General features: G+C 41.1%; 2 protein-coding genes across 2 annotated transcripts; both read left to right on the forward strand.

Moving 5' to 3' along the window:
- The first annotated feature begins 66 nt into the window (after positions 1-66).
- On the forward strand, positions 67-3755 carry LOC127764183 (phosphoglycerate kinase, cytosolic). Its single transcript, XM_052289020.1, has 7 exons — positions 67-158; positions 269-476; positions 1654-1731; positions 1831-2091; positions 2461-2778; positions 3067-3225; positions 3308-3755. The coding sequence occupies exons 2-7, from the start codon at positions 282-284 to the stop codon at positions 3503-3505; spliced, it is 1209 nt and encodes a 402-aa protein (XP_052144980.1). The 5' UTR covers positions 67-158; positions 269-281; the 3' UTR covers positions 3506-3755.
- Positions 3756-6363: 2608 nt separating this feature from the next.
- On the forward strand, positions 6364-7458 carry LOC127761621 (uncharacterized). The gene has a single exon (XM_052285939.1). It carries the CDS (start codon positions 6364-6366, stop codon positions 7456-7458), a length of 1095 nt encoding a protein of 364 aa, XP_052141899.1.
- Positions 7459-15547: the final 8089 nt, after the last annotated feature.

Genomic DNA, 15547 nt, shown 5'->3' on the forward strand with positions numbered 1-15547 from the left:
GCCTCCCGGCCCCACATGCCAGCGACGCGGAGATGCGAATATTCCCCCCCTCTATTCTATAAAGAATACCTCCCTCCCTCCATCGCCGCATCACATCGCAATCCAAACCTTCGTCTTCGTCTTCCTCTCGCCGCTGATTCGATCCGATCCGATCCAAGGTGAGTTCCCTCCTCCGATCGCGCGCTCGATCTTGGATCCGCGGGTGCGGAGGATTGCTGTGTGCTTCGCGGGATCTCGTTTGACGCTCGCGGGGCCGGATTTGGTGCAGGGGAGGGGAAGCAATGGCGACGAAGAGGAGCGTGGGGACGCTGGGGGAGGCGGATCTGAGGGGGAAGAAGGTGTTCGTGCGGGCCGACCTCAACGTGCCGCTCGACGACGCCCAGAAGATCACCGACGACACCCGCATCCGCGCGTCCGTGCCCACCGTCAAGTTCCTCCTCGAGAAGGGCGCCAAGGTCATCCTCGCCAGCCATCTGGTCAGTGAGCACCCCCTGCCATCGATCCTTGACCCTCCCGCGCTTTCGATCTGCAAAGTGGCATGCTACTTTAGATTTTTTTGGGTTCTAGGGGTGGATGAGATTTGGTCGCTAGTACTGGAAGGAATTCGGATCGGAAGCTACCATTTGTGTAGATATGAGTAACTTTGTCAGGGTTGTAGTGATCAACGTAGGATTCGATATGATCGAGGCAAAGGCGGCCCAATTTTTAAAATGAAAATCGATCTCTTATTTGTTTGTGTTGTTTAAATAGATTTGCATTATGACAGACTGACATAACGGACTTGACTTAATTAATGAACTGTTAGACGAGGTACTCCAGATGTGCTACTGTTTGTTCTTTATTGTGATCAGTGCCCGAAATGAACTTTGATTGTGATGACTTGGACCAGTGCATTGTTTAATGCTCTTGCTGACCTTTGTGCTTGCCTTCCATTTTGGTTGGGTACCATGACTATCTATGTCTTCCATTATATTAGTACGTTTTTAAATTTTGGATGACTAATAAGAGTTGTACTAGCATAATAATATAATGAACATTAAAAGTATTCAGCATGGAGGTTTGACCTTTAGTGTAATGGGGTAATTAATGGGTTTGATGATGATTGTCTTGTCTTCTGTTGTTTTCAGACAATGCAAGTTCCTTGTCTATAATTGATCATCAAATTTTTGTATAATTGATCATTAAATGTTTGTTAGGTAGGAAATAGTGGTTAAACCTGATCACAGAGACATGTCAAGTTTGTGCTTCTGCATTTCACATGTATATTTCATCCAGCACTTATATCTGTTTCATTTCACTCACAAGCACTTATATCTGTTCCATTTCTCTCTTGTGAGTGTTGTTTCATGGATTGGATAACATGATGGCATAGTTTCTGATAACCAAAACTTCACTTTTTTGGGCTAAAGTTTTGTGCCATGAGAACCTCCAGTAGAATATATCAATTTCAGGAGTATCCAAACCAAAACGGTTATGTTGTATATTGTACAACAAGTTGACAAATAAGCAACTTTGTGTTGTAGCTTTTATATGCAGAAGAGTTTATAATGCTTGTGGTGCGTACTGTGAACAAAACAGAATGGATTACTAATCAACTGTAAGCTCTTAACTGTTGCTTTTCATTCTAACATGATTCACTTTTGTAACCTCCAGGGCCGTCCGAAGGGTGTCACCCCCAAGTACAGCTTGAAGCCTCTTGTTCCACGCTTGTCTGAGCTCCTTGGAGTCGATGTATGCCATTGGATGATAGCTGTTAACAGTTAATTTTTGTTATTGTTGAACTAGACAACAGCTCTTGTATTCCTCTGATCTATTTGTGTGCATAAATAGGTTGTGATGGCCAATGATTGCATTGGTGAGGAAGTTGAGAAATTGGCTGCTGCTTTGCCGGAAGGTGGTGTTCTACTCCTAGAGAATGTTAGATTCTACAAGGAGGAAGAAAAGAATGATCCTGAGTTTGCCAAGAAGCTTGCATCTGTCGCTGACCTCTATGTAAATGATGCTTTTGGCACTGCACACAGAGCTCATGCTTCAACTGAGGGAGTGACCAAGTTTTTGAAGCCTGCTGTTGCTGGCTTCCTGATGCAGAAGGTATTGCCAAAATGAAGTCTCCATCCTGGTCAATGTTTGCTTAAATATATATTCCTAGTAATACATAGGTCCCGCGGTAATAACTCATAATTAGGAATTGAATTCATATACATTATTCACCTCAATCCTCAACCAACCTAGTTTGTATTCATTTCAAAGAAGCAATACCACCCTTAGGATTGGCAACCACCCAATAGTCCACCGAAGAGTTTGTTACTTTAGGAGTAGGAAATAACATGGAATATTAGAGAGAAGTTTATAAGTAAATTAATATTTTTTTTAATCTTCAATGTATTCTCCAAAATATGTTGCATAATGCTTATTTCAGAATAAAAAATACAACTGTACTGATATGGTTAATTATTTCAGGAACTTGACTATCTTGTTGGAGCTGTTGCAAACCCAAAGAAGCCATTTGCGGCCATCGTTGGTGGATCCAAGGTCTCAACTAAGATTGGGGTGATTGAGTCTCTGTTGGCAAAGGTTGATGTCCTCATCCTTGGTGGTGGTATGATCTTCACATTCTACAAAGCCCAGGGATATGCTGTTGGAAAATCTCTTGTGGAGGAAGACAAACTTGAGCTTGCAACTTCACTTATTGAGAAGGCGAAGGCGAAGGGTGTTTCTCTCTTACTTCCTACCGATGTTGTAGTGGCTGACAAGTTTGCCGCAGATGCTGAAAGCAAGGTTTGTTCATTTACACAGTTCTGCAAATTACATTTTGCTCCTTACTAGGAAACTAAAGTAGTTTTAAATTTAAAATAACAGGTGATTGTTGATGTATTTCATTTCAAGCATCATACAAGTAATGATCGATTAATATATTGGCATTTCAGCCTCCATCATGATATCATAAATTCGAAAATGTTTGTCCCTGTGGATGGCAACATCCAGTAATATTCATGGTGCATAGTACTAAATTATTACAAACTTTTATGTCCGTTGTTTTGATGTCCACTATACCATCATTTTTAGACTGTTGCTGCCTCCGCTATCCCCGATGGTTGGATGGGTCTTGATGTTGGCCCAGATGCCATCAAGACTTTCAGCGAAGCATTGGACACCTGCAACACTATCATTTGGAACGGACCTATGGGAGTCTTTGAGTTTGAGAAGTTTGCAGCAGGCACTGATGTTAGTACAATTGACTCACATCCGCTGATTTCCTGCATTTTCTTTCTTTTTTCTGTCGCTAAACATTCTCGTCTTTCATCAGGCAATTGCCAAGAAGTTGGCTGATCTTACTACCACAAAGGGTGCCACGACCATCATCGGTGGTGGTGACTCCGTTGCTGCGGTCGAGAAGGCTGGGCTGGCCGACAAGATGAGCCACATCTCCACCGGCGGTGGTGCTAGCTTGGAGTTGCTGGAAGGCAAGACCCTCCCAGGTGTTCTTGCCCTTGATGAAGCGTAAGCTAATTCGGCTTGTCTCCATCAGTAGTCTGCACTTTTGTTTCAGACCTCTCGGTGTAACTTTGCAATGTCAATGCTTGTATGAAGAACTTGAGATAGGCTTATCGTCAAGTTTTGCTAGATGAGTCGTGAATAAGCTTTTCGACTTCCTCGCTGCCGCGAGTGAAGTGGTTCGAACTGACATACATACTCTCATGGATCGATATTTTGATATGCGGTTATCACATCCCTATGATGGCATCATCTGTTGATATTGCCCGATCCGCTGTGGTTTATCTGGATTTTACGTATGATTGTTTGCTGTGCGCATTTATCTGGGTTGTTTTTTACGCAGAAATCTGCTAATCTATTACTCCCTCCGTCTCCGTCCCATAAAATAAGAGATTTTGAGTTTTTACTTGCAACGTTTGACCACTTGTCTTATTCAAATTTTTTTAAATTGTTATTTATTTTATTTGTGACTTACAGTACTTTAAGCACAACTTTTCGTTTTTTATATTTGCAAAACAAAATTAAATAAGACGAATGGTCAAACGTTGCAAGCAAAAACTTAAAATTCCTTATATTGTTGGACGGAGGGAGTACTTGAAAACATGCCAACATTTTTAACACAACAAATATATTATCAAAATATATTTAATGTTACATCTAATGAAACTATTAATTTGATGTTGTAGATGATGTTATTTTTTTTATAAATTTGGTTAAACCTAGGGAGGTTTGACTAGATAAAAAATCAGAACGATTTGTAATATAAAACGAAAATGGTATGCATTGTTATGAAACCGATCTCCCGAAGGAGTCGGATTTGTAGGAATCACGGTACCTCCTCCTTCTATTCTTCTGTTTCCTTATTAATGAAGCCTTATACCAAATATCCTGAAGGAGTCGGATTTGTAGGACCGTGATCGTGAGGATCACGGTACCTCCTTCTATTCTTCTGTTTCCTTATTAATGAAGGCTTATATCAATAAAGTTGATTGTCCTCCACTTTCGTGTTCGTGTGTGCTTGTTCGATTGTTGACAACGTGAATTCTAATACGTTATCAGCACGAGGTGCTCTTCAGCCAAGGTATATTGTCAACATCGATCTGTCCTAATCTCGTTCTATAGGGATAACGATAAACTTGCTAGATTGTTTTCTATTATTTTTATTTCTCCGCCAATCGTTCGATCGATGGGTTGTACTACGTGGATTTGTCCCTTATGGCGCACGTAGCACGAGAGTTTGCGGCTCTCCACCCCATGCGCAACAGGCGTATGGGGTTATCCCTTGTACAACCGATCTATCGAACGAGAAGCGGTTATCGCTATAGTCCGATTAGATCTGTTCCCAGCATTTGCGCTGGGTTTCTTTTCTTGCAAACAAATACACGGATACTGTACGCCCTAGACGCGCGAATGGATCAGACAAGCCGCCGCAAGAACGACGGTTTAGAACTAGTGATGCCTCGAAGGGCGACGCTACGTTCAGGGTGTAATCGCGATGCACATGAGAAGAATCGCATACCTGGCTAACGTGATTGCCGATTCCGAACGAATCGGCCCAAATCCTCATGCCAGCGCCGCCGTCCTCCTGAAGTTGACGACGACGAAACCGAGTCGATGACGCCAGCATGCGCCGTCGTGCCCTCGCCGCCGCCAGCACGCGTCGCCGGCCACCCCCTTCACCAATGGCCGCAGAATCGTGCCATCGGCTTTCCGTCGTCGGTTCGCCCTTGAAAAGCCAGCCGACGGGTCTTCAATTGACCGCCCGCACTCGCCGTAAACGGCCGCCGCCCGCAGAGACGCTGAGGAGACCGCGCCCGCATCCCCCTGCCGCCGGCACGCACGGCACGCCTCCCGCGCTACCGCACGCGACTGGGACGGGGGTCGAAGCCTCCGTGGCCTCCCGCCGCCGATAGCCGTCCGCCTCGCCGGCCCGCATGCCGAGCCAAATTCCGCCGGCGCACAGCAAGGAGCTGCGCTTGCCGGACGCCGGATACGGCCCGTAACCAACCACGCCGGCGTCGGTGCTACTTGTAGCCTCACCGCCGCTCCGCCTCTGTCGTCGACCCCGCCGCGCCGACGAGCTCCGTCGACCCCGCCGTGACGACGAGCCCCGTCAACCTCGCCGCCTCGCCCGCATGAGCCGTCGGGATACCCGCTGCCGCCATCGAATCGGTGGAATTGGGGGCTAGGGTTTCAACCCTAGCCACCCGATTGGATAAGGTGCGGCGCCCTTGTTGGGCCGCATATGGGCCAAGGCCATTAGCAGGCTGACGGTCCCGACGGGCCGGTTAACCTTTGAATAGCCGGTACATAGAGGTAGGCCGAGTATAAATAGGCCTATAAAAGGAGTCGGGCTCGAATCGAAATTTGGCCCCAAACAGGCAAACTTCTGAATATGTCCTTGAATTTTCAGGATACACGCGGATTTGGAATTTTAGCGGAATAGTCCCTTGGGATTATAGAAATTACAGAGAATATCACATTTTTTGTTATTCCGTACTTTCAATTTTCTGTATATTAACTGTTTATTAGTTAATTTTTTGAATCAACCATAGAATCCTAAAGACATGGTTTTTAGGAAATGAGCTCTCATAATTTGAAATTTAGTACACACCAGAGAGCATCATATTTATGGTTTATTTTCCTAGCTGTTTTATTTTTTTTCAGGATACTATTTAATGGGTTAGTAATTCAGTAATTACTTTGGTACCTAAATAAATAGTACAGCAATTCTGAGAAATGTTGGGAGAATTATGGGAATATATTGACACAGTACTAAATTTGGATAACCAAACAATTTACTATTTGCACACTTGTCATGCTCTTACTTGCAGTACTTATTGAATTTTGCATGACTAATGTAGGAAAATGACTGATATTGTTAAGAGAGATTTTGCTGAACTAGCAGTCAGCGGCAAGAATTACCTGACATGGGCACTGGATGCCAAAATCATGCTTGGTGCTAAGAAACTCCTGAACTGCATTCAGGACCCAACTATTGCAACATCAGCTGGAGGAGTTAATAATTTACCAACTTCAGTCGAGAAAAATCAGGCACTGCATTTCCTGAGGCACCATTTGAATACTACTCTCAAGAATGAGTATATGACTGAGGAAGATCCGAAGGTCCTTTCGGACTCACTGAAGGATCGCTATGGCCATCAAGTAAAGGCTTTGCTCCCAAAAGAAAAACGTGAGTGGCTTCACTTACATTTCCAGGATTACAAATCTGTGGAGCAATATAACTCAGTTCTTCACCGCATTGTCACTTGTCTTAAGCTATGTGGAGAGAAAATCACTGATGCTGACATGATAGACAAAACTTTGTCCACCTTCCATGCCAATCATGTGAATATTCAGAGGCAATACCGCCAGGCTAAATACGAGAAGTATTTTGAACTGGTCTCCGTGCTCATGGAAGCGCAAGGAGAAGATGAGACACTTGTTGAAAATCATACGTCTCGCCCCACTGGAAGTTCAACAACAGCCGAAGCAAATGCTAGCTCCTTTAAGAAGGGGAAAAACCAGAATAACCAGAACAAAGGGAAGAATTTCTGGAAAAATGGTGGCAAAGTAAACAAGATGTCTTTCAAGAAGAAAGGAAATCAGAACAGTAAGTCTAAGAAGGGCTCTACTAGTGGTGAATATGGAAAGCAAGATCAGGTATGCTTCAAGTGTGGCACTAGGGGACACTGGTCTCGCATTTGCCGCATCCCTAAGCATCTCATTGAGCTTTATCAAGAGAAGCATGGGAAGAAGAAGTCAGAGCATGAGTCACACTTCACTGTTGAGATCCAGCACTCAGAGGAGAAGATGGCTGCCATGCATATCGACAAGCATGTCGATGAGAAGGCAGTGGTTGCAATGCACATCAATGATAAGATAGAACAAAATGCAGCAGACGCAGAGCTGAAGCTCTCAGATGATCTCATGGACTCTGATCAGTTATATGGGGACATTTAAGTCTTCCAATTTGTATCTTAGCTTCCTACATTATAAGTTACTTTAAATTTTAGTCTATGTAATAGACTAAAGTTAGGTGATTTTTCAAGTGTGCATTTAGTTTGTGTTCCTAGCAGAACTATAGTTTCTGTAAGCTCCTTCAGAGCAATGGTTATCTTAATAATTGAGTGAACTCTTTTAGTTTAATATATTTCCCAGATTTTTATTTTTCTATCTTAAAGTGTTAATTTTTGCTATATGGTCATGAATTGATTATATTTAAATGCTTTATGATAGAACATTGTTACGTACTATGGCAATGGAAGAGGAGATGTGTCTGGTAGACTGTTGTACCACCAATACTATCTTTCGAGATACCACGTATTTCCAGACTTTAAAGAAAAAGACTGGTCAAATCGCTACTATTGCCGGAAGCAATGCACACATCGTCGGAGTGGGACGAGCAACAGTAGTTCTCCCACATGGTACCAAGATCATTATAAATGATGCTCTATTATATCCAGAGTCCAGTCGTACTCTACTAAGCTTTAAAGATATCCGTGCTAATGGTTATCATGTAGAAACCAAAGATGAGAATAAACTCGAATTTCTTCTCATAACGAAATTAGACGGAAATCGTAAGACTGTTGTTGAAAAACTCCCTTCCTTGAAATCTGGCCTGTACTACACTCATATAAAACCCAAAAATGTTGCAGTGAAAACAATATTTAAAAATCCTGAGTCATACAGAATATGGCATGACAGGTTAGGACATCCAGGTCTAGGGATGATGAGAAGAATCATCTCAACTTCAAATGGCCATAATTTACGAACTAACGATTTCCCAAACCAAGAAGATTTTGTTTGCACTGATTGTGCAACAGGGAAATTAATCATTAGACCCTCTAATCTAAAGGTGAACGCAGAATCACCAGTATTCTTGCAACGAATACAGGGAGACATATGTGGACCAATTAATCCCATGTCCGGATCATTCCGATATTTTATGGTATTAATTGATGCATCAACTCGATGGAGCACTGTTTGCTTACTTTCTACTAGAAACTACGTTTTTGCGCGGCTTATTTCCCAAATAATCCAGTTCAGAGCCAGTTTCCCGGATAACCGGATACAATCCATTAGAATGGACAATGCCAGGGAGTTTACCTCTAAGGTATTTAATGAATATTGCATGGCTTTGGGAATTAAAGTGGAACATTCTGTACCACACGTCCACACTCAGAATGGTCTTGCCGAATCATTAATTAAGAGGATTAAGCTTATCGCTAGGCCATTGCTACTGCATAGCAACCTACCAACTACATGTTGGGGACACGTTGTTTTGCATGCAGCGGCGTTACTTCAAATTAGACCTATTGCATACAATGTTGTATCCCCTATGCAACTTACACGTGGATATGCACCAAATATTTCCCATATGCGCAAATTTGGATGTGCTGTATACGCCCCTATACCGCCACCTAAGCGTACGTCAATGGGTCCTCATAGAAAATTGGGAATCTATGTAGGATTTGAATCTCCGTCTATCATTAAATTTTTAGAACCATTGACAGGAGACCTACGTACGGGTCGATACGCTGATTGTATATTTAATGAAGATCATTTCCCGGCATTAGGGGGAGGAAAGTACCTACAGAAGGTCGAATGCCGCGAAATTGAGTGGGAAACTAAAAATCTCCTACATTTAGATCCACGTACTAAGGAATCTGACCAGGAAGTTCAGACCATAATTGATTTGCAAAGAATTGCAAATAATCTGCCAGAAGCCTTCACTAACCCAAAGGGGATCATGAAATCTCATATACCTGTTGTGAATGCACCGGAAAGAGTAGAAATACCTCATGACGCAGAGGAACCGGTTTTCAAATTAATTTCTACATCTACCCCAACTTCTAGGAAGAGGGGGAGACCACCGGTTGCACACAACCAAACTAAAGTTTCTAGGAGACGTCCTATGAAACAACAGATTGGACAGAATACCACAGCACCAGAGAATAGTGAAGGAGCTCACCAGGTAGATGAGCCACCTGCAGTGATATGCCCGGATGGCAATGAACCCAGTGAGAATGCGCGCGCAATTACTACTAGCACTGGGAGACCGGAAATTCCTGACTTAAACACTGCGGGAAACAATGAAGATCAGGAATGTGAAAGAATAGAGGAAATATCCACCAGTTATGTGGATACAGGTGAAACATACAATAGAGAGACTACTATTGTCGACATATACTTTGCCGAAAAGATCGCTAAGATCATTGATCTGGATCCAGAACCAAAGTCCATGGCAGAATGCAAAAAGCGTTCAGACTGGGTCAAATGGAAAGAAGCAATAAAGGCAGAGTTAATCTCGCTCAATAAAAGAAAAGTATTCAGTCCTGTTGATCGTACCCCCGTAGGGAAATCCCCTGTAGGATATAAATGGGTGTTCGTCCGAAAACGGGATGAGAATAACCAGGTGGTTCGGTATAAAGCGAGATTAGTAGCACAAGGGTTTACGCAGAGACCTGGCATCGATTTCGATGAAACCTATTCACCTGTAATGGATGGAATTACATTCTGGTTCTTAATATCTATGGCAGTCAATTTGAACTTAGAAATGCAGTTGATGGATGTAGTGACCGCATATTTATATGGGTCATTGGATTCTGAAATCTATATGAAAGTTCCCGATGGGATTCAAGTTCCTGAAGAAACAAAACACAACATATACAGTGTTAAATTGCAAAGATCATTGTATGGGTTAAAACAATCCGGTAGGATGTGGTACAACCGGCTCAGTGAATTCTTAGAAGGAAAAGGATTCATCAAGAATGATGACTGTCCCTGTGTGTTTATAAAAAAAAATGAGAACATGGATTTTGTATTATTTCTGTATATGTGGATGATCTGAATATCATCGGGACCACACAGGTGATTAAGGAAGCTAGTTCTTACCTAAAGACGGAGTTCGAGATGAAAGAATTAGGTAAGACTAAATATTGCTTAGGTCTGCAGCTTGAGCACACTCATGAAGGGGTATTGTTACACCAGTCTGCATATATCCAGAAGATATTGGAGAAATTTAATATGAAGGATTCATATCCGACGAGAACCCCCATGGTAGTAAGATCTCTAGCAGTAGAGAGTGACCCATTTAGACCACAGGAAAATAACGAGGAATTATTGGGACCTGAATGTCCATATTTAAGCGCCATTGGAGCTTTAATGTATCTCTCGAATGGTACCAGGCCTGATATTGCATTTGCTGTTAACCTACTTGCAAGGTTCAGTTCGGTTCCTACCAAACGGCATTGGAATGGCATTAAGAAAATCTTCCGTTATTTACGTGGCACACAAGATATCGGTTTATTCTTTAGAAAAAATCAAGATTTGACCATGGCGGGATATGCTGATGCTGGATATTTGTCAGACCCCCATAAAGCATTGTCACAGACTGGGTATGTGTTTCTCTGTGGTGGTACAGCCATCTCATGGAAGTCGACGAAGCAGACGATGGTCGCGACATCAACAAATCACTCGGAGATTATAGCATTATTTGAAGCGAGCAAGGAATGCATGTGGTTGAGGAGGGTGATACAACATGTACAGAATAGATGTGGGCTGAATATCACACCAACTCCAACCATTATTTATGAAGATAATTCAGCTTGTGTTGCACAAATACAAACGGGTTATGTGAAGACGAGTCTCACAAAACATATATTGCCTAAATTCTTCTATATGCATGAATTGCAAAAGAAAGAAGAAATCAAGGTGACTCTCACCAAGACTAGTGAAAATCTCGCTGATTTATTTACTAAGTCTTTGCCAACTAGTGTTTTTGAGAAGCTTGTGCATGGCATCGGTATGAGGAGGATGAGAGATTTGCACAAATCAGGGGGAGCACTTCCCTGACTGTGTTCCGTTGATATTGATCATGCAGATCATTACATCATTCTTGAAGAATGATAGAGTTATCCAGTAGATTAGCTTATGGTTGTACTCTTTTTCCCTTTAGTGAGTTTTCTTTGAAGTTTCTCACATTTAGGTTTTTAATGAGGCAATAGTGCAATATAAGTAGCGTGTACTATGTACTCTTTCTCCTATTCATTTTTCTCCCACTGAGTTTTTGGAAGGAGTTTTGATGAGGCATATGTATAGCGCGGTATTCGCCCAAGGGGGAGTGTTATGAAACCGATCTCCCGAAGGAGTCGGATTTGTAGGACCGTGATCGTGAGGATCACGGTACCTCCTCCTTCTATTCTTCTGTTTCCTTATTAATGAAGTGGGCTTATACCAAATATATATGTATGTATCCATATAGGACATCCTATTGTGGGTATAAATACAATAGTGAGGTTGAGGGCAAAGTAATACTTGTAACAGAGAGAGAAACATCAATAAAGTTGATTGCCCTCCACTTTCGTGTCCGTGTGTTCGTGTGTGCTTGTTCGATTGTTGACAACGTGAATTCTAATATGCATGATTTAATTTGTTCTGTTATTGGATCACCGACTGAACCTATGGTGATTGATGGTTGTAGTTGTTCTGTGCTGAATTGCAGTTTGTTATCGATCATAGTTGTATAATTTTATTCGAGTAAGCAATCAAAGGTATGCAAAGGATTTACAGGAAGGATCCAGCAATACAAAGTTTAACCTATCCGGTTAACCTATATCCAGTACTATAACAGAAGGTGAAGCCTGGTGCGCCCTGAATGAATAAGAAATGGACAACTGAGGTCATGCTTGCATGAAAAAACACCTGAGGTTGATAAGAACTGAAGATAATAAGTTAGATGTCGATTACACACCTAAAGTTGGTAAGAGCTGAGGGACACTGCCCCCTCACTGGGCCCATCATCCAAGCAACTACTACTTGGTGAAGCCTGGAGCTTAACTAACCATTGTTCATTGGTGATTGGTGATCCAAACAATCAAAATTTAGCTGCTCTGCTAACTATTCATCTCTAATATTTCTCTTCAGGAACCATAATGGAGATCAAGTTTTTTTTTGTTGTGTTTTGTGAACTCATTTTTTAGGGAATGCACAAAAGTCCGAGAGAAAAAAAAAAGGAGAAATGAGTTGTGAACTCATTTTTTAGGGAATGCACAAAAGTCGGAGGAAAAAAGGAGAAATGAAAAAAAAAGCGAGCTGCTCAATGTAAAATCTCACAAAAGTATCTGGAATGTGTTGCCTTCAGGTTCTGAATTCTGATGGTATAGTTGAAATCTTTTTCCCCACCATCCGATTGTCTGCAAACTTTAACTCTTCATTAACAAAGGCGAGTATCTGCCATAAAAAAGGCTTCATAACCCGTGTAATATATAAAAAATACTTTGACTCTTCCACACTAGATTTCCAAATCGACATAAAGATTTGTATGCTAGTAATTTTCATGCTACTCAAATTCCACTTGCGAAGGGCTTTATTCTCATCGAGCTTGACCTTTATTTTTTTAGAAAAAAAGCATCGAGTTTTACTTTTCTTTTGATATTATTCTTACATAAATTCCTACTCCATGGCTCTTTTACTTCGATATCATTTTTTTTGTCTACTTACTTACCACCGAAAGACATGTCTTTAAGAAATTTTCCTTACCATATGTACCACCAAATCAAGCTTTACAGCCCTCTTATATTTTAGTCAACGTGATGTTTTTATCCATTTTCAGCAATACAAATCCCTAAAGTTAATTAATCAGCATCAAGTTAATGGAAACTGTGTTACTTTTTCAGCCAACTGCACAGCTTTGCTGAAAATATGATCTAGATGGCCAAAATGAGCCACAAGTAATTTGTGAAAATTAAAATTAATTGTCAAGTTGAGCTCATAATGCAATATTAGTATCAATTTAATGTGCTAATAATATGGCCAAAATGAACCAGAAGTAAATTGTGATTACAAAAATATCAAGTTGAGCTCATAATGCAAGAGTCGACTTCCATGGAACGTGCGTGCAATTGTGACTGAATAGGGAGCCTAAAGGAGTAGCATGATGTATGTCTCTGTCAAGCACAAACATCATAATCTAATTTTATGGTTTACTAGTGAATGCAGTCCATGAGTTGCATGGCCTTTTGGAGGCAAGGAATATAATTGCACATGAACATATTAGGTTAATCTGTACCTAATTGTAGTTTTGCTCAGCAGCATGTTCTTTCCATGCTACTATTTACCGACATCTCATTTCAGGGTGCTTATTTTACTTGTGGAAATGACCTGCCTTTTTGGATATATGTATCATTTTTGCAAATTTTTGTCTGTGCTATTTGACTATGAACATTGATTCTGTGTCCTCAGGTATTTCACAATAATTGCGTCGTCTAAGTATTTTGCATGCTCAGTAGTCCCCAATTGGAATTTTCCGCAAGATTTTATCAGCACTGTTAATAATGTGCAGGTTTTACTTAATTTACAGTAGATATAGTACTTTGCAAGTTTATTGCCAATTCAAAATTATATTTTGTTCTTTCACCATTTAATTGGTAGCTTTACTTTCTTCATGGTATGTTAAATCATGGATTAACTTTCATTGCATTCACCACACACATTTTGTTCTTTGAAGAAGCTGACATTTTAGACAAAAGTACCACAATTCTACTTCTGAAGTGAGAAAAAAAATGGTTTAATATCCAATAAAAATATTCTATTGCAAAAATTAGGAACTTGAATTTCGTAACTGTAGCAAAGTTGGAAGACATTTAGCAGAATTACTGCACAAAATGATTTCAAGAGGACAAGAAATAAACAACATTTGAAACTGTGTATGTGACAAATGATCACTGATTTTCCTTCCTTTCTATAGTTCTATTCCACTAAGGATCAGCTTGATTTAATGGGTTAAGCTGCTTAAGAAACAGATATTTCCATGCAACTTACACTTCAAAAAAAAATGTTTACATACAACTGAAGCAGATCAATACTTCTGTAAATTATACATATGTTATATGCAGTGAAAAAGGCGAGAGAATTTTGCATGAGGCAAAGCTTTTGCAAAGTAGAACAAAAGCAAAATCACGCAGTTCTATGAAAAGGAGAGGACAAAATCAAACTCTCAAAAGAAAGAGAAACACCATAATGAAATAAAGATCTAATAAACAAACGAAATCGTACAACAAGGTGAGAGATAGCAAATCTACCTTGTTTTCATACTCCATCATAGGACAACAAAGAAATGGAGAACTTGCACAATCTCCTTCGGATCTTTTGTTGGTGGTGAGAGAGTGAAGCTGCAACATGATCTGATGGAGCCAAATTCCAATCACTCCCACCTCTTACTGAAACTCACAAGAACAATCATAATTCTACCTCTACTAACCAAGCCCACACCTCCTATCACCAATGCTCATCAAGAACCCGTAATTCCCTTCGCAAGTTGACACGACGAAAAACCTCGAAAACACGGTAATTTCAGTACCACCAACACCATGGATAGATTTGGCTCATGCCTGACAACCAGATCATGCTGGCAGCTTCATTCTCTCACACCAGCAAAACTTCGTTCTTGCAAGAACATGAGACAGACAAGTAATACACACAGGAAGGAGAAGGAGAGGAATGGAGAAGTGGCCATTGGCATGTACTACTACTACTGATAATATAGCAGCAGTGGGCAAAGGAGAAGGAAGAAGAGAGACAAAAACAGTGGCACGAGGTGTGTGCAATATGGTTGTCACAAGCATACATACATGGTCCCTCTCCTACCTCTCACACCTCGTGACACTGCCTTTCTTTGCCATCACAACCACTGCCCCCTACTGCAAATCTGCAATACATGTATGTATGTATCTAGTGCTTGGTGTGTTCACTGTCCCAGTACTGCTTATCTGATTTTTTTTTCTTCAAGTGCAGGTGGTGATCAATCATGTTGCTGTTTGCCAATTTTTACCTGGAGCTGGAAAAAGGCTGAAGATGATACCAGTATTATGTTTATTGGTGCAAAATCTTTCAAGTACTGCAGATGATCAATCTGAATTTTAAGGTGGAGATGAAAACCCTGAAATGATAGTATTCTTGGTGCAATTCTTAGGTCAATTTTTACAAGGTTATATGTGCTGATGATCAAGCAATGGAAGTAGAGTGTTAGACAGACTAAATGTTCAGAAAA

Source organism: Oryza glaberrima, chromosome 2 (assembly GCF_000147395.1).
Source record: "Oryza glaberrima chromosome 2, OglaRS2, whole genome shotgun sequence".
Classification (NCBI taxonomy): domain Eukaryota; kingdom Viridiplantae; phylum Streptophyta; class Magnoliopsida; order Poales; family Poaceae; genus Oryza; species Oryza glaberrima.